The sequence below is a fragment of the Scyliorhinus canicula genome, chromosome 2, assembly GCF_902713615.1.
Source record: "Scyliorhinus canicula chromosome 2, sScyCan1.1, whole genome shotgun sequence".
NCBI lineage: Eukaryota > Metazoa > Chordata > Chondrichthyes > Carcharhiniformes > Scyliorhinidae > Scyliorhinus > Scyliorhinus canicula.
In genome coordinates, this window is record NC_052147.1 from 93,323,055 (window position 1) to 93,345,593 (window position 22,539).

The following is a 22,539-nucleotide window of genomic DNA, read 5'->3' on the forward strand; positions in this document are numbered from 1 at the left end:
TTTGTTAAAGAGCCGCCACAGATTAAATGCAAGTTGGCGCAGATACTACCCCATATTCTTTATTCTCTGCAATGGGGTTGGAGGGTGGGTGGGATTATATGAACCTTCATACGAATTATAATGATAATATTAAACTTTATTATTGTCACAAGTAGGCTTACATTAAAACTGCAATGAAGTTACTGTGAAAAGCCCCTAGTCGCCATATTCCAGCGCCTTATCGGGTACACAGAGGGAGAATTCAGAATGTCCAAATTACCTAACAGCAAGTCTTTCAGGACGAAACCGGAGCACCTGGGGGAAACCCATGCAGTCACGGAGAGAATGTGCAGGCTCCGCACAAACAGTGACGAAGCCAGGAATCGAACCTGGAGCTGTGAAGCAACTGTGCTATCCCGACAGGAGTCGGCCTTTCGGCCGTCAAGTCTGCTTCGCCATTCAATTGGGCCATGGCCGGTCTGATTGTAGCCTCACCTCAACTCCACATTCCTGCCTAACCCTGACAACCTTCCAACAACCCCACCCTCGTCAAACAAGAATCTACCGAGCTCTGCGTTAAAATATTCAAGGACCCTGCTTGCTCCGTAACCTCTGAGATGTCAAAGAAACATTAGCCTCCCTTTTGGAATAACGATGCGGTCTGTTGGCCACTGGTGTCTGATCCAAGGGCTGATGATGCGAGTTTGTAGCAGAGGAAAGAGCTGTCGCGGCCTTTCATCCTTCACCTGTAGGGAACATGCTTCGGCAGTGTTCAGATGAAGCACACATCCCTGCATTTAGAGATTATTTAGGTTTCAGGTGCAGACTATTGTTTCACCTTTGGTCCAATTATTCTCTAAAACTCTCTTATACTCAGTGACCGCCCACTGCCAACTCCCACCATGCCTCTGCTCTCCCTCAAACCCGTTCCTCCCCCGAGCCCCCCCCCCCTTCTGAAACCTGTAACGCTCACACGACCCCCGCCCTGAGCCTTCCCGCCCCTTCTCCAACCCCTAACGCTTGCACCACACCTGCGTGGACCCTAACATCCGTCCCTGCTCCAACTTCCGCTCCACCCCACGCGTTACCCCTTTTTCCTTTTGGCTTTAATTTTCCATTGGCCGGAGTGAGATAATAGCGCGTGTAAAATATGATCAGAGACTGAAGGTGAAAACCACTTCCATTTAACCCATTATTCAGAAGGTAGCTGTGAACACTGCTTCCGAAGGGCAGTGGATCTAAATATAATATCCTTTTCATTGGCCCGTCTGGAAAGATCGTGTCTTCGCTTTCGAGACATTCCTGCCAAGGTAAAGTCAACCTTGCTATGTATTGACGGAGGATCAGAGGGATGCTGATTGAAGCAGTCATGATACTGAATGCCAAGAGAAACGTCAGCATGTTTCATGTAATGACAGATTCCACAAGAGACGCGGATAGAAACTCGTAAAAGGGAGACTGAAGAGACAGTTTAGATCTAATTACTTCAGGCAGAAGGCATTGAACGAATTTCATGGGCTAGCAAAGAAGACTGCGGGTTCCTTGCCTCTGAATAGGCACTGGGATAAAATGTGGGCTGCGACAGATATTGTGCGAGATAATACTATAGTTTCTGGAACCGACCAGATTAATGGCCAGGCCTTTCTGTCCAGCAATTATTGCCATATTCAACCCAGTCGTGTTTTCACAATGCTGATTATTGCCTTTCGAATCAGATCTAAATGAGAGACTATTTCAGCTTAACTTGATCCACATAATGTCGTACTGCTTCCATCAAGTGGGAAAGATACATCGGTTCAGTAATGCCGCTCTGGCTTCTGAGCTGAAGATGAGGCTCAAGCTGGGGCTGAAGGTGAGCACATCATTTGAGCAGTGAAGAGGGGCGCTTTGCCGCGATGGTGTCACTCTGTTGACCATGAGACGCGACATTCTGGTGTTCATTTCCAAACTTAAAGCAACCGGTAGGATTCCGCCCATTATGCGCTGGCGGATCATTTATGTCAGGACCATTGTGACGGCACAGGGGGTGTACCGTCGACTGCTATGCTTTATTACATAACAATAGACAGTGGATATGATTGGCCGTGAGGAGCCCTTGGGACTTCCCGAGGGCGGGCGTGACACTTTATAAATGCAAGTTGATGTTCCAGGCTCCGTGTCACGGCCCGACAGCAAATCACCGAGTGTCCTCCAACAAGGGAAGTACGATTGGACATGATGCGGTCAGCGCTGTCTCCTCAGCACGCCAGCAAAGATGTCCCAAAGGAGGAGAGCCCAAGCTCCTACATCACCCACAGCTACTTCCAGTTCTGTGGCTATCAGTTGAAGATCGCACAGATTCTGGGCGCCAACCTGGGCGTGTCTGCATATGTCTGGGACGCCGTAAGTTCGCTGCGTTCGTCGGTCGGAGCAAAGTCAGCCTCTTACCTCTTTTTTACGTATTTGACAAATTATAATTTATTTCTCAGTTCTTATTGGAATTGCGTTTGTAATAGTCGTCCTTTGCTGGGCAAATGAGCTTTCCAAAAAGATTAGCCATGTGGCACATCAGGTCCACAGCCTGTCATGTGGCTGGCACATTTCAAACTGACCCATGTCGTTTTCACTCGGACCCAATGCGAGTTCGAAGTTCTGTTGCGGGTGGAGCGTTTTCTATTTCGATTTTCCAATTTCCGTCGGCTCCAGGAGTTGCTGACCTGCGCCGTTCCCCATAATCATCCTCTGCTTTTTCAGCCTAATTGGTATGGTCGCAGCGTTTATGGAGAGGCTGGACGTGACCTCACAGTTTAGTATCTTAGACAGTTCAGGGAAATGTCTCTGAATAGTAACGACGTGGGTGACTGGAACATTCCAAGGTTATCTTTTCCCAGACTCGGTACAACGCCGAATTCTGCAGTTTCACTGAGTCATTGATGCCGATTTGACTGCGAGTCAAGTAGCTGGACGAGGGACTTAATGTGACCCCGGCTGATCATGAACGCAGAGTGGCGGCGTGGCAGCAAGTTCTAACGCAAAGTATTGCAGGTGTTTCAAACCTGAAATAAAGGGAAAGTGGTTGAAATATTTAGCAGGACCCGCAGCATCTGCCGAGAGAAAAGCAGAAAAACGTTGATGCCCTTTCATCAGAATTGGGCAAATGTTAGAAAAATATAAAAAATTGAACAAGTGAATGGAGGAAGTTTTTCTAATATTCATTCGAGGGCTGTGAGCGTCGCTGGCTGGGGCAGCATTTATCTCCAATTACCCTTGAACGGAATGGCCGTTTCAGAAGGCAGTTAAGAGTGAACCACATTGCTGTGGATCTGGAATGACATGTAGGTCAGACCAGGTAATGATGGCAGATTTCCTTCCCTAGGGGACATTAGTGAACCAGGTGGGTTTTCATGGTCATCATTACTCTTTTAATTCCAGCTTTTATTGGATTCAAATTTGAAGCCGGGGGCCTTGGATCTCTGGATTACTAGGTTTAGATCACTGAGCTAAATCGCTGGCTTTTAAAGCAGACCAAGCAGGCCAGCAGCACGGTTCAATTCCCATATCAGCCTCCCCGGACAGGCGCCGTAATGTGGCGACTAGGGGCTTTTCACAATAACTTCATTGAAGCCTACTCGTGATAATAAGCGATTTTCATTTCATTTCATTTCAGTGACAATACCACTGGGCCACCGCCGGAGATATTGAACCAAAAGGGAGGCCTGTGAGGTGCAGTGAGTGTAAATTAAAAAGAGTTGATAGTGCGAGGCCTGAAATAATGTCGGCCCCATTTGGTCCTCTTTGTCTTCGTAGATTTCGGTTTTACTCTCGTATTTTCTATTGGCTTTGCTTTCAGACCGCAGCTGTTTAACACTGTCATTCCCATCTCCTCTAGGCACATCTTTTATTTATTGAATAGTCCCTTTGCCCTTGCAAGATTGGCTGAAGACCAGATCCCCTGTCTAGCCAGAAATATTCCACACTGAATACAGGACATGTGATTAGACCAGCCAGTGCCAATCTGGGCCCTTGGGCGGTCTGTATCTGACCGACAATAGTTCCATGGAGCCTTCCTTTATTTTGTCATGTATTGCTTGCACGCAGATATCTCCACTTTTGAAATTAGATGTCAGATCCTTTTTTAATTCATTCAATAGATATGGGCTTCGCTCGCTAGGTTAGCATTTATTGTCCATTCCTAATTTCCCCAGGGAAGATGGAAGTGAGCTGTATTCTTGAGCCTCTGCAGGCCTTGTAGTCTCCGTTCACCAACAGTGATGTTCGGGAGGGAGTTCCATAACTTTGACCCAACCATAGTGAAGGAACAGTAACATAGCTCCAAGACAGGATGGTGAGGGGGTTGATGGGAACTTCCAGGTGGCCGTGTTCCCATGCATGTGCTGCCCTTGTCCTCTTAATTGTGAGTGACTGTGGAAATGGAAGGTTTGTCCTAAACAGCCTTGGTCAGTTCCTGTAGTGTATCTTGTAGATGTTACACACTGTTGTTCTTGTGCGGTTAGGGGAGGGATTGAATGTTTATGGATTGGGTGACAATGAAGAGGGATGCTTTTTCCTGGATTAAGGAAGATTGAGGCAATCCAGTGTTGTTAGAGCTGCATTCATTCAGGCAAGGGGAGAGTATTCCATCAGGCTCTTGGCTTGTGCCTTGTGATTGTGCACAAGCTTTGGGTGGTCAGGAGGTCAGTTACTACAGCAGGGCTGCTAGATTCTGATTGCTCCTGCAGCCAAGCATTCATATGGTTAGCCCAATTTAGTTTCTGGTCAATGGTAAATCATCAGGATGTTGATAGTGGACGCTTACGCGATGTTAATGGCTTGAAATGTCAAGGGGAGATGGTTCAATCCTCTCTTGATATCCTAAACTGTTTGTTATCCCTCATTCCAGGGGGTTGCTCTTTGTCAGTATTTTGAGAAGGCAAACATCATCTTTAGCGGGAAGAGAGTCATTGAACTGGGATCGGGCACTGGAATCGTCGGCATTTTAGCAACACTACTTGGTAAGTGCAAAGCTCAGAATTTCACTGAGCCTCTACTTTGTTTACACCAGAGGGTATACAGACAACAAGGTTAATGCATGTGTGGATGGGAGAATTCGTAATACCAGCCCGTGATTTGAAGAAGCGCCCATGACTTTGCTGCGCATTTATTAGAAGCAATTCGGCCACCTTACAGTAAAGTGTTAGTTCTGGTATCATGTTCACAGAGAAAATAAACGAGGTCAAAAAATGTTCAAAGGCGATTCCACTGATATAGTTCACCAGTTCGTCCGGTTGAATGAAGGCTAGAACAAAAAAAGTGGAACTGCTCCTGAATTCCTGACCAGCATTTATCCTTCAACGTTACCAAAAAACGCATCATCTGGTCTTTCAACCCATGCATGTGCCCGGGCAATGCTGTCAACAAATGTGGCAGGATGTAGACTCCTGCCCTGTCGCTCGTTCCAATTGTGGAACTCCCTCCCCAACAGCGCTACGGGTCTGCAAAAAATCATATCGACTGCTGCAGTTCAATAAAGCAGTTCATCACAACCCTTTCAAGGCAATTCGGGTCGGGGAATAAACACTGTCCTTGCCAACGATATCCACCTGATGTCAATGAATAGTGAACGATGAGGGGCGGCACGTGACACAGTGGGTTCGCATTGATGCCTCACAGCCCCAGGGACCCGGGTCAATTCTCACCTTGGATGACTGCCTGTGTGGAGTTTACACTTTCTCCCTGTGTCTGCGTGGGTTTCCTCCGGGTGCTCCGGTTTCCTCCCACAGTCCAAAAATGTGCAGGTTAGTTGGATTGGTCATGCTAAATTACCCCTTATTGTACAAAAAAGTGCAGTTTAGTTGGGATTATGGCAATCGGGAGGAGGAGGAGGCCCAGGGAGGGTGCTCTTTAAGAGTGTCGGTGCAGACTCAATGGGCCGAATAGCCCCCTTCTGCACTGTCGGACTTCTATGATTCTACTCTGTCAGTAGGCGGAATGCAAGTTTCACCAAGCACTGAGTACATTGCTGCATTAGAGAACGTAGGATTCAGACTCATCGTGTCTTGGATTCTTTGACTCCAACGCTCACTTTATGACAATTTGACACAAGAATGTAAACTGCAACAACTTGCATTTTTATTGAGCATTTAACTGTAAAATGTCCCAGAAAGCTTCTCAGGAAGAAATCAGACAAAATACTAACTCTGCCTCAGAGGGATACGAGGACAGGCGAGGACAATGTTGGCCACGGAAACGTTAAAGGTGGAGAGAGATAGAGAGGGATGGAGAGGTTTGAAGGAGAAGCCGAAGCTGCGATATAATCGGCTAAAGACACGGCCGCCAGTGCAATAGTGGGGAAATCAGTTACCAACAGACCAGAGTAGAAGGAATGAGAATTCCCGGACAGTTATAGGAACGGAGAAGGCCACATGTGTAATAAAACGCCAGAAGTGATCGGAACAATATGATGGAAGTTACAAACTGAGCTATTGTTGCATTGCTTGACTTCGTGCTAATATAAAACTTTCAGCAGCAGTTTGTAAACACCCCACGGTTCTGAAACATACGCACAGCGTTCTGCTTAACGCATTTGGCGCGAATATTGGACTCCGATAGGCATGGTCTGGGAGCGATGGGTTGCTTCTGCACTGATTTCCCGTTGTGTGACTTTTTAAAGAATGACTGGCGATACCTCGGCTGCACCAACCGCCCATGGCCAAGGACACAAACACACGTTTACCCGGTTTTGTTAGATCTAATTCTTGAGAAACGAAGTAAATTGTGTGAGTAATGCATTATTGCAAACAGGAAGAAATATGAAGACTGCTTTCTGAAAATGAATCATTTATAGAATTTGCGGAGCTGAATATTTACTTCACGTCCGCCGCAGCATCAGTACGCCGAGGAAATTGACCTAAAAATACATCGCTGTTGTCAGCCGAGAGGCGACAAACGAGTGGCCTGACCCATGTGTTCTGGAAAGGCTACAGCATCGCCATCCGGTGACGCCTTTAACATAACATGGCCCAATTCTACCCGTTACCGTTTGGGACCAGACTTGTGAGAGTTCTCCTCCAGGGTCGTTACTTTTTAATTATGTGATCAGAATGTGGATCAGTTGTAAAGGACAAAACAAAAATGATATGTTTTCCCCTCCCCCTTTCGTTAGGTGGAGATGTGACATTGACGGATCAACCGAACGTCTTGAAGCAAATCGAGAAAAATGTCATCGTCAACGTCCCCGCTGCCTGCAGACACCGTTTACAAATCCGTCCCTTGATATGGGGTGAAAACCACACTGACTTTCCTACCGATTACGACTTCATCCTGGGTTCGGATATTGTATACAGCTCAGTGGCCTACCCGGCTCTCGTGGAAACATTGTGCTATCTTGCCAACAAAGGGTCTACAATCTACCTCTCTTCAGAATTACGGAAGAGGAATGGATCCCCTTCTTTCCATGAGGAGAATCTGCCTCAGTATTTTAACTGCCAGGTTATTGACAGGTTGGAGAACAAAGACATCACCCTCTACAAAATGACCAAAATTGATACAAGCCCAAGTACCGATAAAAATCAAGTTTTCGCTGAACCCGGCACTGAGATTAAACCAGCCTCCCCATCGTCGCCTCACTAAGAAATATTCAATATTCCTTCAGTATTTGAAATGTAATCTTCATTCCTGTTTGCCGCTGTCTACCAACTGACGTCATTTAACAGAGATCGATTGCTTTCTAATATCTGTGCCAAGGGCCGATTTGCCCTGTATGAAGACACGCTGACTTACCCAGCTAAAGTCTTAATGGTCCCATGTTAACCGCACGCAAGTCTTAGGCCATGATGCGGAATAGCAAATTGTGGAATTCATTTCAATAATCTGATACTTTGCAAGCTTCAGCCAGTAAAATGGCCAGGGAGGTTGCGATTTGCGGTTAAATCTCCAATAATATTGCAAACGACTCCAGGTCCAAACGATATGATTGACTCTTATTGTCATCCTCCCACCAATTGCATTCGTCCAAGGGACTCGTGACCAGGCGTCATGGGCATCGCAAATGTAAATAAGTATATATCGTGGCAGCGACCGTCTAAGTTCATACATCATCGAAACCCGACAGTGCAGAAGGAGGCTATTCGTCTCATTGAGTCTGCACTGACCCTCCAAAAGAGCACCCCACCTCGTCCCACGTCGCCACTCTAACCCCATAACTCAACCTATGCTATTGAACACTAAGGAGAGATTCCTGGTCAGCCATCTGAAGGAACGAATGCTGGAGACTCCACAATAGCTCTGGACAATATCCATGTAATAGTGCATAGTATACAATCCGCATGAAGCTAATTAGGAATTGCGATATGGCGAGTTGCGTCACTGATCAATGTAACAGTAATACAGAACGTTATTGACATGTGACCCAATCCTCACATGCGCTAGCGGGCCCAAGTGCCCTTTATCCTTATTGTGCTGTTTGGATGAATAACCAGATGAAGAGCAGGGTGAAAATTTTCTTTCACAGTTGAAATGCGTTGCTTCGTCGGTCATTAAAAAGTGTTGCATGGTTGTTAAATTAATATAATAAATTTAAACATGAATATATGCCCTGAAGCCGGTTATAATGAACATACTACGCGTGCCTTAAATGGTTTCACACATCTACCTTGTATGATTTCTGTTGGAAAATATTATGTAAACAGGCAGTACGTTGCCAAAGTCTGTATACAAGTTTAGAGAAATACAGCAGTTTATTTGCTTCCTCGTCAACGATCTCCAATGGACTTCTACGAATGGCATCCAAGTTAAGTACTCAATGCTCCATAATTTTAGGTATCACTGCAAAAGTTAATATCGCAAACCACTTCCGAGATTGAAACCAACCGCTCCGGCGTTGATGTAGTGATGTACAACGTCTAATACTCGAACCTTGTTGGTGCAGTGTTACTTACAATGTTGAAATTATCTTGCACGATGAACCCAATTAAACCGTGCCATTGTAGATCTGAAAATACAAGTGGAATTAAGTAGCATAACTGGATAAAACAGAGTAAAGTGAGTCTTATCAGGTAGGTTATCCCTTTACGTTGCTCAAACAACTAATAATTGTCGAATAACGTTATTGAAAGTCCACAATTTACACACAGTTATCTGAGCGACTGATTGATATTTTGAGCTGATTCGCTTTATGTCAGGAACAAATTAAACATTTTTTGTTTTTTTAAAATCCTGTATTAGATTTTTTTAAGTCGTTCTTGATTAACCAGAATCAGTTAAATAATATCTAAGATGCGAGCATACAGTGGACACATATTTCTGCTATTGGTATCATTTTGATTTTTCAAATTTTGAATTTTGAATTTGAATTTTCAAATTATTTTACTGAGATAAAGCCATGAACAAACATGGTTCACATAAAGAATCTACACAACTTGATAATATCTCTCCTATAGGAGGCTAATACACAACAGTTTGCACCTTAAATTGAACGTTCCTTAAATTGCGACTCAATTTCCCCATTACTTTGTTCATTGTCAGAAAGAAAATCAAAATGAGGCCAGTATTCGATTATCCAGCCGTTTGCTTCTGAGAGCTGAAGGCAGATAGAGATACATTCCAAAATGTTCACAACACATACATTCGTTCTCAATAAAAAAACAAAAGTCAGTTCGAATAGAGAAGCATTTTAATAACGAGAATCAAGACAAGGACTATCAACCAACTGGTACAATGTTAATGGGGTACAGAAACAGATAAGCACAGGTTGAATGTAAAAGCGTCTTTAAAGGTGAAAGAACAAAAAAAAATTTGGGATGATTGGTTTTGTAAAGAGAGGTGCGAAACTAATGGAATCATGCTGATCCTTTGTTGGTCACTGGTTAGACAGCCGCTGGATTGTTGAGTGCAGCTCTTCCATGCAATCACTCAGGACATGAACACCTTCGAATCATAGAATGGATACAACACAGAAGGGCGCCATTCTCCCTTCGTTACATACCGAATCATCTGCAAGAGCAAAATACAAACTATAAACAAGGAACATGAGTAGACCATTCAACTCATCGATCATGCTCCATCATTTAATGATCAGACTCGATCTGTTAATAACCTCAAATCTGCACTGCTCCTACCCTCCCATTTCCTATCATCTCTTGCTGACTAATATTCTCTCCACCTCTCTCTCAAAAATATTCAAAGATTTTCACTGCCTTTTCTGGAAAATGACTCACAACTCCCTCTTGAAAAAAAATTGCTTCATCTCTTTTTTTAATAACCTTTATTAGTGTCACATATCGGTTTACATTAACACTGCAGTGGAATTACTGTGAAAATCCCCTAGTCGCCACACTCCGTCGCCTGTTTGGGTACACAGAAGGAGAATTCAGAATATCCACATTACCTAACAATCACGTCTTTCGTCCCGAGTCGTTTCCTGTGGGAGGAAACTGGGGCACCCAGAGGAAACACACACAGTCACAGGGACAACATGCAGACTCGGGTCAGACAGTCGCCCAAGCCGGGAATCGAACCCGGGCCCCTGGCGCTGTGAAGCAACAGTGATAACCACTGTGCTACTGTGCCGTGGGGCCATCTTCATTTTAAACAATGTCTTTAGCTCTAGATTCTTCCACAAGAGGAAACATGCTCTCCACATCCACCCTGTCAATACCCCTCAGGATCTTATATGTTTCAATCAAGTCGCTGCTTACTCTTTTTTGCTCAAGCGGATACAAGCCAAGCCTGTGTAACCTTTCCTGATAAGAAGACCGCCCATTCCAGGTATTAGTCTATTAACCCGTCTCTGAACTGCTTCCAACGTATTTACATAGTTCCTTAAATAACGTGGCCAATACTGCACTCTAGATGTGATCTCGCTCTGCCTTGCACAACCGAAGCATAACCTTCCTACTTTTGTATTCAATTCCTTGCGCAATAAAGCATCATATGCTATCACCTTTCCTAATTAATTGCTGTGCCTGCAAACTAATCATCTGTGTTTCATGTGCGAGGAAACCCAGATCCATCTGCACCTCTGGAGTCCTTAACCATTTATTTATTTATTTTTTAATAAACAATTTTATTAAGGTAGTTTTTGGCTTTGTAAACAGTTACAGACATCAACAGAAAGAAAGCAAAAAAGGCAAAAATGTGCAAACATCCATGTACTTTCAATACTTCAATCGTAACATACTGCACAAGCCCGCTCCTCTCCCACCGGTACTACCCGCCATTTTTTCCCTCCTACTCTACTCTACTCTACCCCCCCTCCCCCCCACCCCCTGCTGACGCTCACTCTCCCGCAAAGAAGTCAATAAATGGTTGCCATCTCCGGGCGAACCCCTGTACAGATCCCCTCAAGGCGAACTTAATTTTTTCCATACCCAGGAAACTCGACATGTCCGCAAGCCACAACTCAGTCTTCGGGAGCTTTGAGTCCCTCCACGCCAATAGTATTCATCGCCGGGCTATCAGGGAAGCAAAGGCCAAAACATCGGCCTCTTTCTCCTCCTGGACTCCCGGGTCTTCCGAAACCCCAAAAATTGCCACCCCTGGACCCATCGCCACCCTTGTTTTTAGCACCCGGGACATGACGCCCGCAAATCCCTCCCAGTACCCCAACAGCTTAGGGCTGTGAACGTGGCTCGCTGGTCCTCCCGCGCACCTAGCGCATTTGTCCTCTATCCCAAAGAATTTGCTCATCCGAGCCACCGTCATATGGGCCCGGTGAACGACCTTAAATTGAATCAGCCCGAGCCTAGCACATGTCGCGGTCGAATTTACCCTACTCAGGGCCTCTGCCCACAGCCCATCCTCCATTTCCCCGCCTAGCTCCTCCTCCCATTTAAGTTTCAGTTCCTCTGTCTGGGACCCTTCCTCCCTCATGAGCACCTTATAAATATCAGAGACTCTACCCTCCCCTTCTTCCCCCCTAGAGACTATTCTGTCTAGGAACCCCATTGGCGGGAGGCGTGGGAAAGATGGGACCTGTCTACGAACAAAGTCCCGCAACTATAGGTACCTAAAATCATTTCCCCTTACCAGCCCAAATTTCTCCTCCAAGCTCCTCAAACTCGCAAAGCTCCCTTCCAGGAACATATCGCCCAGCCTTCCCACCCCCGCCCGCCGCCATACTCGAAACCCCCCATCCATACTCCCGGCGGCAAACCGATGGTTGTTGCAGATTGGCGCCCCCGTCCCCCCTACATGCGTCCTCCACTGGCCCCATATCCGCAGGGTTGCCACCACTACTGGGCTGGTGGAGTACTTGGCCGGCGGCAGCGGTAGAGGAGCCGTGACCAGGGCTGCCAAGCTGGAGCCCCTGCACGAAGCCGCCTCCACCCGCTCCCAGATAGACCCCGTACCCACCATCCACTTCCTTATCATAGCGATGTTGGCCGCCCAGTAATAATTAATCAGCCTCGGCAAAGCCAGCCCTCCCTCGCTGCGGTTCCTCTCCAACATCGCCTTCTTCACCCGCGGGGATTTTCCCGCCCAGACAAAGCTCATGATCATCCTGTTAACTCTTTTGAAGAAGGACTGTGGAACAAAGATCGGGATGCACTGAAAAACAAACAGAAATCTAGGGAGGATTGTCATCTTTACAGTCTGCACCCTCCCTGCCAGCGACAACGGGAGTGCATCCCATCTCTGAAACTCTCCCTTCATTTGCTCCACCACCCTGGCCAAATTTAACTTGTGCAGCCTGCCCCAGTCTCGCGCCACCTGGATTCCCAAATACCGGAAATTTTCCTCAACCAGCCAAAACGGTAGCCCTCTCAATCTGTTCTCCTGGCCCCTTGCCTGCACCACAAACATTTCACTCTTGGCCGTATTTAATTTGTATCCTGAAAACTGCCCGAACTTCCTCAACATTCCCAGTATACTTCACATCCCGGCCACTGGGTCCGACACGTACAGGAGCAGGTCGTCTGCGTAAAGAGAGACCCTATGTTCTACCCCGCCCCTCACCATCCCCTTCCATCCCTCTGCGGCTCTCAGTGCAATCGCCAGCGGCTCTATGGCCAGCGCAAACAGCAGCGGGGAGAGCGGGCAGCTCTGTCTGGTCCCTCGGTACAACATAAAGTACTCCGACACTTCTCTGTTAGTCCTGATGCTGGCCCTCGGGGCCTGATATAATAATTTGATCCAATCCACCAATCCCTCCCCGAACCCAAACCGTCCGAGCATCTCCCATAGATAGTCCCACTCCACCCGGTCAAAGGCCTTCTCGGCGTCCATCGCCACCACTACCTCCACCTCCCTACCCGCCGGGGGCATCATTATCACATTGAGCAATCTCCTCAGATTGGCCGCCAGCTGCCTACCTTTCACGAACCCAGTTTGGTCCTCCCCAATCACCTCCGGTACGCAATCCTCCATTCTAACCGCCAGTACCTTTGCCAGGAGCTTGGCGTCAACATTAATCAGGGAGATTGGCCTGTAGGACCCGCACGCCTCCGGGTCTTTACCCCGCTTCGATATCAGTGATATAGTGGCTTGCGACATTGTCGGCGGCAGGGTCCCTCTGTCTCTTGCCTCATTGAAAACCCTCGCCAAGACCGGGCCAACCAGCTCAGAAAACGTCCTATAGAGCTCTACTGGGTATCCATCCGGTCCCGGGGCTTTCCCCGACTGCATGGCCTTTAGGCCCCCCAATACCTCCTCCACTCTAATCGGGGCCCCCAGCTCTACCACTCGCCCCCCACCTACTGTTGGGAAGGTTAACCCATCCAGAAACCTTTTCATCTCCTCCGGTTCTTCCGGTGGCTCTGAAATATACAGCTTGCGATAGAAGTCCCAGAATATCTTATTCAATCCTGCCGGGTCCTCCAGTAAAACCTCCCCCGGGGACTCCGCGTGCTCTTCATCTATCCGACCCATTTCCCTGACCAATCTATCCATCTCTGCCCTGTCTGCCTTGGCTCTGTGGGCCCCAATTGAAATCAGCTCCCCCCGCACTACTGCCTTTAGCGCCTCCCACAGGGTCGCCGCTGAGACCTCCCCCGTGTCATTCACCTGCAAGTAATTTCGCATACACCTCCGAAGCCTCTCACAGATCCCCTCCTCCGACAGCAGTCCCACGTCTAGCCTCCATTGTGGGCGTTGGTAGCTCGCTCCCCCGATCTGCAGGTCTACCCAGTGTGGGGCATGGTCTGAGATAGTAATTGCCGAGTATTCCGTGTTCTTTACCTTCCCTATACAATCCCTGCTTAGTATGAAGAAATCTATCCTAGAATATACTTTATGGACGTGCGAATAAAATGAGTAGCCCCTTCCTGTCGGTTGTCTATCTCTCCAGGGGTCCACTGCCCCCATTTGCTCCATAAACCCTTTCAGCTCCCTTGCCATTGCTGGGAGTCTACCCGTTCTGGGACACGACCGATCCAAAGCTGTGTCAAGGACCATGTTTTTAAAAAAAAAATTTAGATTACCCAATCATTTTTTCCAATTAAGGGGCAATTTAGCGTGGCCAATCCACCGACTCTGCACATTTTTTGGGTTGTGGGGGCGAAACCCACACAGACACGGGGAGAATGTGCAAACTCCACATGGACAGTGACCTAGAGCCGGGATTCGAACCTGGGACCTCAGCGCCGTGAGGCAGCTGTGCTAACCACTAGGCCCCCGTGCTGCCCTCAAGGACCATGTTAAAGTCCCCCCCCATTATTAGCCTGCGAGAGTCCAGGTCCGGGATCTTCCCCAGCACTCTTTTAATGAAGTCCACGTCATCCCAGATCGGGCATATATATTCACCAGCACCACTCTTCTCTCCTCCAGTCTGCCCCGTACCATCAGGTATCTGCCCCCCCTCTCTGCGGCTATGCCCTCCGCCTCAAATTGCACCTGCCTGTTGATCATGATTGTCACCCCACTGGACTTCAAGTCCAAGTCCGAGTGGGAGACCTGGCTAATCCAGCCCTTCCTTAGCCTGGTCTGGCCAGACACTTTCAGATGTGTCTCCTGCAACATAATTATGTCCGCCCTCAGAGCCCGCAAGTGCGCGAACACCCGCGCCCTCTTAACCAGCCCATTCAGTCCCTTGATGTTCCAGGTGATCATCCTGGTCGGGGGGCACAACCCACCCCCCCCCCCCCACCACGCCGGTCAGCCATAGCCTTTCTCGGGCCGGCCCCTGGCCCGTGCGTCGTGCCATTCCTGGCCCGCCCGTTGGCTGCCTCCACCCTTGACCTCTTTTCCAGTGCCTATTTCAAGTCCCTCCCACGTCAGCAGAACAACCACCCCCCCTAACCACATCCCCCGATACCCCCACCCCTGCCATCTCCCCCCCACCTGACTCCCTTGACTAGCCAATCTGCTAGCCCGGTGACTCAACACTCCGGCGCCTTCCTGTCTCATTCCCATTGTTTCCCCGTCCTCCTCCCCACTCTCCGGCGCCCCATCCCCCTCTCCAACCCACTGGAGCAAGCCGGCTCCAGTGTCCTCCATGAGCTGCACAAAAAGTACAAATCCGCCCAAAAAGGAAAAAACAGAAAAAAGAGGAAAAAACAAAAACATGAGAAAAAAAAAACCCCAAACAAATGTCCATGAACAAAGGAAAGAGTCCCAAATGTTCCGCTTGGCACCTTTGACCCAGCAAACCGTTGAACAGCGGTCCAGGCCCATTCGGCGTACCTTCCCACAGTAATCCTCGGGCCCTAATTCGCGTCCGTGGGGCCTCTTTTCGGGACCAGCCCCTGATCCCTCGCAAAATCCATTGCTTCTTCGGGCTCGGAGAAGTAGTGGTGCTGACCCTGGTGCGTGACCCATAGGCGAGCCGGGAACAGCAGATCAAACTTCACGTGCTTCTTGAACAGCACCTCCTTGACATTCTTAAAGGCTGCTCGCCGCCGAGCAACCTCCTGGCTTAGGTCCTAGTAAATGCGGAGAACACTGTTGTTCCACGTGCTGCTCCTGGCGCTCTTTGCCCACCGCAGCACACGCTCCTTGTCCATGAACCTGTGGAACCTAATCACCATCGGGCGGGGGGTGGGGGGGGGGGGGGGGGGTCCGCCCGGCCGCCCCTGCCTCGCCTGCACTCTGTGTGCCCCCTCCAGCTCCGGCGGTCGCGGAAAGGCTTCGGCCCCCATCAGCTGCATCAATAGGTCTGCTACAAACGCTGCGGCATCAGTTCCCTCAGCCCCCTCCGGGAGGCCGACCATCCTCAGGTTGTTCCTGCGGACTCTATTCTCCAGCTCCTCCACTCTGTCCAGCAGTCTTCTCTGCCGCTCCTTCAGCCCGTCAACTTCTAGCGCCGCAACCGTCTGCTCATCCGCCTGCTCCTCCACCGCCTCTCCCAGTTCCATAACTTTAACATCTTGCGCATCCAGCCTCTAGTTCAGCTGATCCACCGCTTTCTGGATTGGGTCCAAGCTGTCCCGCTTCTGCGCTTCAAAACTGGACTTCATTACCTGGAGCATGTTATCCAGCACCTGCTGGATTGCTGAGTCCAGGGTCCGTGTGTCCGCCATCTTAGGTCCCAGGTAAGTTTCTTCAGGTCCTTGCCTCTGTCCCTTTTTCTCTTTTTTCTTCTGCCTTCCGGACTCCCGTTGTTCCATGTGCCGCAGCCCGCTCCTCAGCACTTTCGCTGCCGCCTTCCTTCTCCCAGCTCCTTAACTTTTACCTCTTGAGCATCCAGCCTCTGATTCAGCTGATCCACTGCCTTCTGAAGTGGGTCCAAGTTGTCCCGCTTCAGCAACTCAAAACTGTTTTTCAACTCCTGGAGCATGAAAGGTCCGTGTGTCCGCCATCTTAAGTTACAGGTCAGCTTCCTCTGCTCCTTGCCTCTGTCCCTTTCTCTCTCTCTTCCTCTGCTTCCTGGACTTCCACGGTTCCATCGATTGCAGCCCGCTCTCCAGCACTTTCGCGGCCGCCTTTTTGCCGCTCCGTGGTCCCGCTATCGCGGGGAATCAGCCCAAAAGCCCCGCCGGAGTGAGAGCCCGCCGAATGTGCGGCTCACTCAAACATCGCCGCCACCGGAAGTCTGTTCTTAACCATTTATTAATATGCTTCTGTTTTATTCTTCCTGCTGAAACAGACGGCTTTCCATATTTTCCCACATCATTCTCAATTTTCCAGATATTTTCCCACTCACTTCACCAATTTGTATATTTTGTCGTCTCCTTATGCCCTCTCCACAATTTACTTTCTTACCTACTTTGTGTGAGCAGCACATTTGGCAACCAACCCTTCAATCCCTTCATTCAAGTCATTGAAATAAATTGTAAAGATCCCTGTGGCACTTTATTCATTACATTTTGTCAACCTGAAAAAGACACATTTCCGCCTACTGCCTGCTTCCTGTTAACTAGCCAATCTTCCATGCATGCGAATATGTTACGCCCTGTAACAGGAGCTTTTATTTCTCGCAATATAAAGTGACACTTTATCAAGCGGCTTCTGGAAATCTATGTACAACACATCTACTGGTTCCCCTTTATCCACGACATAGGTTACTTATTCAAAGAACTCCAATAAGTTGATTAAACATAGTTTCCCTTTGACAAAAGCATGTTCATTCTGGTTGATTATGTTTTATTGTCCAATCCCTGTTATAACTTATTTAATAATTGCTTATACCATTTCCCTCAGTTAACCAGGCTCCCCGGCCTGTTCACTGCATCACTTCACATTTTCTCTCTGAGGATAATTATCAAATAGCCTTGTGAACTCCATGATTGGGTCTGCCTCCAACAAACTCACAACAGTGCACTCCAGATACTAATCACTCTTTGTGCAAAAGATTTTTCGTCATGTCTCCTTTGGTTCTTTTCCCATTCACATTAAATGGGTGTCCTCTGTTTTTTTGCGCATCAGTTATGTGGCGCACGAATGTTACCTAATATGGATTACCCACGCTGTGCAATGCTGCAGTCATTGAATGATCTGCAACTGAGATTGAACATTGCAATCATCAGCGAACATCTCCACCTCTGACCTTCTGTTGTAGTGTGATCATTAATGATGCAGCTGAAAGTGGATTAGCCTTAGCAAACCCTAACGCAGTTGTGCTGAGTTATCCTGCATTTGAGATAATAAGCCTCCACAAAATACAAACGTGCGTTAGATATGACTACACGCAGTGGAGAGTCTCCCACTGATGGCCACTGGCTTCAGTTTTCGTCCACAGCACCAGGTCTTCATATTATTAAATGTTACTCTATTGGCTTAAATCCCCTTGCATTGCATCATGTCATTGTTTATGGCTAACTAGTATGCATGGTGCAGGGTAGAGGGTGGTGGGTGGGTGTAAGATTGGAAGTAACAAGAGCTTTAGGGTGAAAAGAGGTTCGATTGGAGAGAAAGGACTCACAACAAGAATTACCTATCGGTCCAATGTTGTTCCGGAGGAGTAGTTCACTATAGTTAACCAGAATGTAATGCTATCCCAGTGTGCATACACCACTGGTCACACACCAATGCCCAGTAACAATGACCAATCCCATTAACCACACACTTTGTGCATATTACTCTGCTCTTGCCCATACATTAACAACCCAGTCCACATCATCACACCATCAAAACCCCACTGTCCACACATCAATGTATACGGCCATTGCCCACATTTGAATCTCCATTTGCATCAGTGCTTGTAGCAAGGTCCAAATATTCACCATCTTCTCTTCCTCGCCACACCCAACTATCCACTCTCTCACTGTTCACATCTAGTGTCCACTTTTCAATGTCCATGCATTTTCCACGGCACATTGGTTAGCAGTGCTGCCTCACAGCGGCAGGGACCCTGATTCAATTCCGGCCATAGGTCACTGTCTGTGTGGAGTCTGCACATTTCCACTGTGTCTGCATGGATTTTTTCCGGGTGCTCCGGTTTCCTCCCAGCTTCTAAAGATGTGCAAGTTAGGTGGATTGGCAATGCTAAATCTCCCCTTTGTTTCCAGGGATGCGTAGGTTAGGTGGGGTTTCCGGGATGAGGCCTAGATAGGGTGCTCTTTCAGAGGGTCGGTACAGACTTGATGGGCCAAATTACCTCCTTCTGCACTGTAGGGGTTCTATGGTTCCACACGTACCTGTATACAGTCCCTACTCTGCAATCATCTCTATATACACGAACTGTCCATTCTCCACTTTTGCCACCACACTGTCCAAACTCACTGACCACAGCCATTGTCTACAACTATCCACTTGTTTCCGGTCATGGGACAAAGTCAACTTGCATTGTTCACCCTAACATTCTGTTCCCACTGTTTAAACCACATTTCAAACGGTACTGTCACCATCCCACAATCCACGATCAAATCTCCACACGGAACAGACCACACAGCAATAACTGTAACACTCTCCATGCCTTATTTTCGACATCCCATTGTTCAGACCCAATTCTCCACTCCTAAAGGTCTACACACTATTGCCCACTACTGTTTTCCCCACATTCCTTTTTCTGAACACACCGTACTTTCCAGAAAATACTCTCAATGCCACACAGTCCACACCCCACTGTTCAGAACCAGCTTTCCACATCTCAGTGCCTATTTCTCTCTGTCCACGTTTCACAACCCATTGTGCAGACATCTCGGTTTGCTCTGCACTGTTCGCAAGTCACTGGCAGCCCTTCCCTGTCGGCAGCCCTTCCCTGTCAACATCCTGCTGTCCATGCCATTCTGCACACTAACCGCTCCAAACCACGATGTCCACTCCGCACATTAACCACCCACAGTCACTCTACGAGCACAATGACGTGGAGTCAGGAACAGCTGTCCTCAACCGGTTAATCGGCTCAAGGCGGAATTTCCGCCACTCGGGAACCGGAAGTCCCGTCTCAGAGAGCTGTCGGTCCATTCACAGCACGGGCATCCCCTTTCCTGGCGGGAGTTAGGTGCGCAGTTGGATTTTGGATGGACTGCCGGAGACACAAAGGGTGGGGGTGGGGGTCGATGTACCCACTTCATTCCTGTCTTTTACCTAGTTGTGTTGAAAAACGGACTTCAACTCGACTGTGCCATGGGCAGCAAGATATTTGGACCAATTGGTTTGTTACCAAGCTCAATTGCCTGGCTGCCAATTTCGATACTGCCCACCTACCGTTTTATAGGGACTGGTTCGCGGGTGGGGCGGGGGGGGGGGGATGATTGTGGGATGGCCACCTATCGTGTCTTACATGGCCTCCCACGGAAAACACACCCGGCCCTAGACTGTAAAATCCAACCTCCTAAATGTTTATGGGTGGTGGGAGTCACGGCGGTGGGGGTGGGGGGCGCTTTGCGAGGTTTATTGGGGGGTTGGGAAACTTGGAGGGCCAGCGTTAAATATTGGGGAAGCTCCCTATTAGCTCAGGGAACTAGTTACGGGCGGATCCACGTGCCCACCACGAGCAAATGCAGGAAACCTGCCGGGCTGACCGCTTGTTTTTGGCTTCTCCAACCACCCGTTGAACACAGAGGACAGCAGGATGACAGCCCATCTACTCAGCGCCTCATCCACCATATGTTAAATCACAGTGGGGATGGTGGCTACTGGCAAGTGACGAGCATGGCGACCATGGCAAGGAGCCCTCATTTCCGGGTTCATTGGTTTAGCCGCTGCTATAATTTGCTGTATCAGTATTTAATGTTATATCTCTCCTCAATGATGCCGGCATCATTCAATGTGTTGATTCTGACAGGTTTCTACACATTAGCAGCCGGGTGACCCCCCTGGGAGATGCCAAACGCCCAATAAAAATTATTATTGAGACATTTCGCAGAAAGAGAACACGGCGACATCCCAGTCCTTGCCCCAAAGTCGATCAAAACGAATCCAAGGAGATTACATTCGCCAAAATACAACATGCCTTTTGGGGGCAACATATCAGTTTCCTGAGCACATACATCCAGATTCCCTGTGATAGTTTGCAACGAATCAACATTCACCGCATGAACCAACGACTTAGACTGTGAATCTCTGGGAAAATAACAATTTTCTGACATTTAATCGAGTTTTATGCGGATATTATAACTGCATAGCCCATCTTCCTGTCTAAACTATCTAATTAAAATAATCGACCAACCGGCACGGTGTAATACCCTTCATCACTTCCTTAATGTGATCATTTCACCCTGAAAGTTGTACGTTTCTGCACCAGAAAAGCCGAGCTCATCACATTTATTATGGTAACCGATGGAGTTTATCCTTTTCTGGAATTCTGTTAATTCCACTGTGTGTAGTTTACAACAGGATGCCTTGGTACGGGCGGGAACCTAAAATGATATTGCACAAAGCCACAATGCTGTTTTATATCGGAAGTGGCCAGCTGTAAACGAAAGGATTTAGTGCAGCAGTATGAAAAAGGATTTTCGATTATCAATGTAGATAAAAGGTAAAGTACATTTCCTTTGCAATATATTGAGGAGAGATATGACATTAAATACTGACACAGCAAATTATAGCAGCGGTTAAACCAATGAATATTAGTTGTATCCGAACGATGCACAGAGGGAGGTAATGTTGACACATGAAGAATATCATGGGTTCAAGGACATTCACTTTATGAAACCAAATATTACTATGCACACAATTTGTTGAAACATCGTTGCAGATTAATGGAGGAGTCTGGTAAAATGCTGCGAACCATTGTCAGAATGTATTTAATGACCGCACTTTCTGAACAGTTGGAGACAGTTGTTGCCCGTTTCCCTGTCAGCAGCAACTCTCCGGGTCCTTGCAGTGGGGGCCTATTTCCACATCACAACCTATAATTTGCAGATAACCGATTCATTAAATTGGTCGATAAAAAAGGGCCCACTGATGTTATTAATATGGATTTCCAGAAGGCATTTGACTTTGGTCCACAAGAAAGACAGAAAAGAAAACTGGGATTGAAGGCAATTTTTCACATGGGTGGGGTGCAGGTTCTGAGATAGGGGATAGAGAGTAAGGGTAATGGTAACACATTACAGCCTTAGCTTTTCATTATAAATTTCGATGACTTTAATGAAGGCTTACAGAGCCGAGTTTTGTAAAAGCACTAAATTAGGTGGTTTTGCAATTGTACAAATGGAAGCAGCAAGTAGAAAGGAGAGATTCATAGAGTGTGGGCGGATAAATCTGGCAGATGAAGTCAAACTTTGAGGAAGTGTGAGGTCATCGAGTTTGGCCGAAGGAAAATGAAGCATAACATTTTCTATGTGGTGACAAGCTGGGACCTGGCGATGTGCAGACAGTAAGGATCATGTACTTAGGGCAGCACGGTGGCCTAGTGGTTAGCACAACCGCCTCACGGCGCTGAGGTCCCAGGTTCGATCCCGGCTCTGGGTCACTGTCCGTGTGGAGTTTGCACGTTCTCCCCGTGTCTGCGTGGGTTTCGCCCCCAAAACCCAAAAATGTGCAGAGTAGGTGGATTGGCCACGCTAAATTGCCCCTTAATTGGAAAAAATAATTGGCCAATCTAAATTTTAAAAAAAGGATCATGTACTTAAAACACTAAACAGAATATTAGTTAGCAGATTACAAATAATAATTTAAAAGCCTACTGGAAAATTAACCTTCATTGGGCTGGACGAGGAGCGGAGGTTTAGTTGCAGTTGCATATACGGTTTTGGTTGGGTTGCTTCTGTATTCAGTTCTGGGCAGCAAAGATGCACTGGCATTGCAGCGGTTGCAGTG

The 22,539-nt window shown here is 47.7% G+C and overlaps 1 protein-coding gene across 1 annotated transcript; it reads left to right on the forward strand.

Annotated features, from left to right (window-relative positions):
• The first annotated feature begins 1,272 nt into the window (after nt 1–1,272).
• On the forward strand, nt 1,273–8,571 carry LOC119956207 (EEF1A lysine methyltransferase 3-like). The gene is made up of 3 exons (XM_038783216.1): nt 1,273–2,361; nt 4,859–4,970; nt 7,121–8,571. Exons 1-3 carry the CDS (start codon nt 2,194–2,196, stop codon nt 7,585–7,587), a joined length of 747 nt encoding a protein of 248 aa, XP_038639144.1. The 5' UTR covers nt 1,273–2,193; the 3' UTR covers nt 7,588–8,571.
• The last annotated feature ends 13,968 nt before the right edge of the window (nt 8,572–22,539 follow it).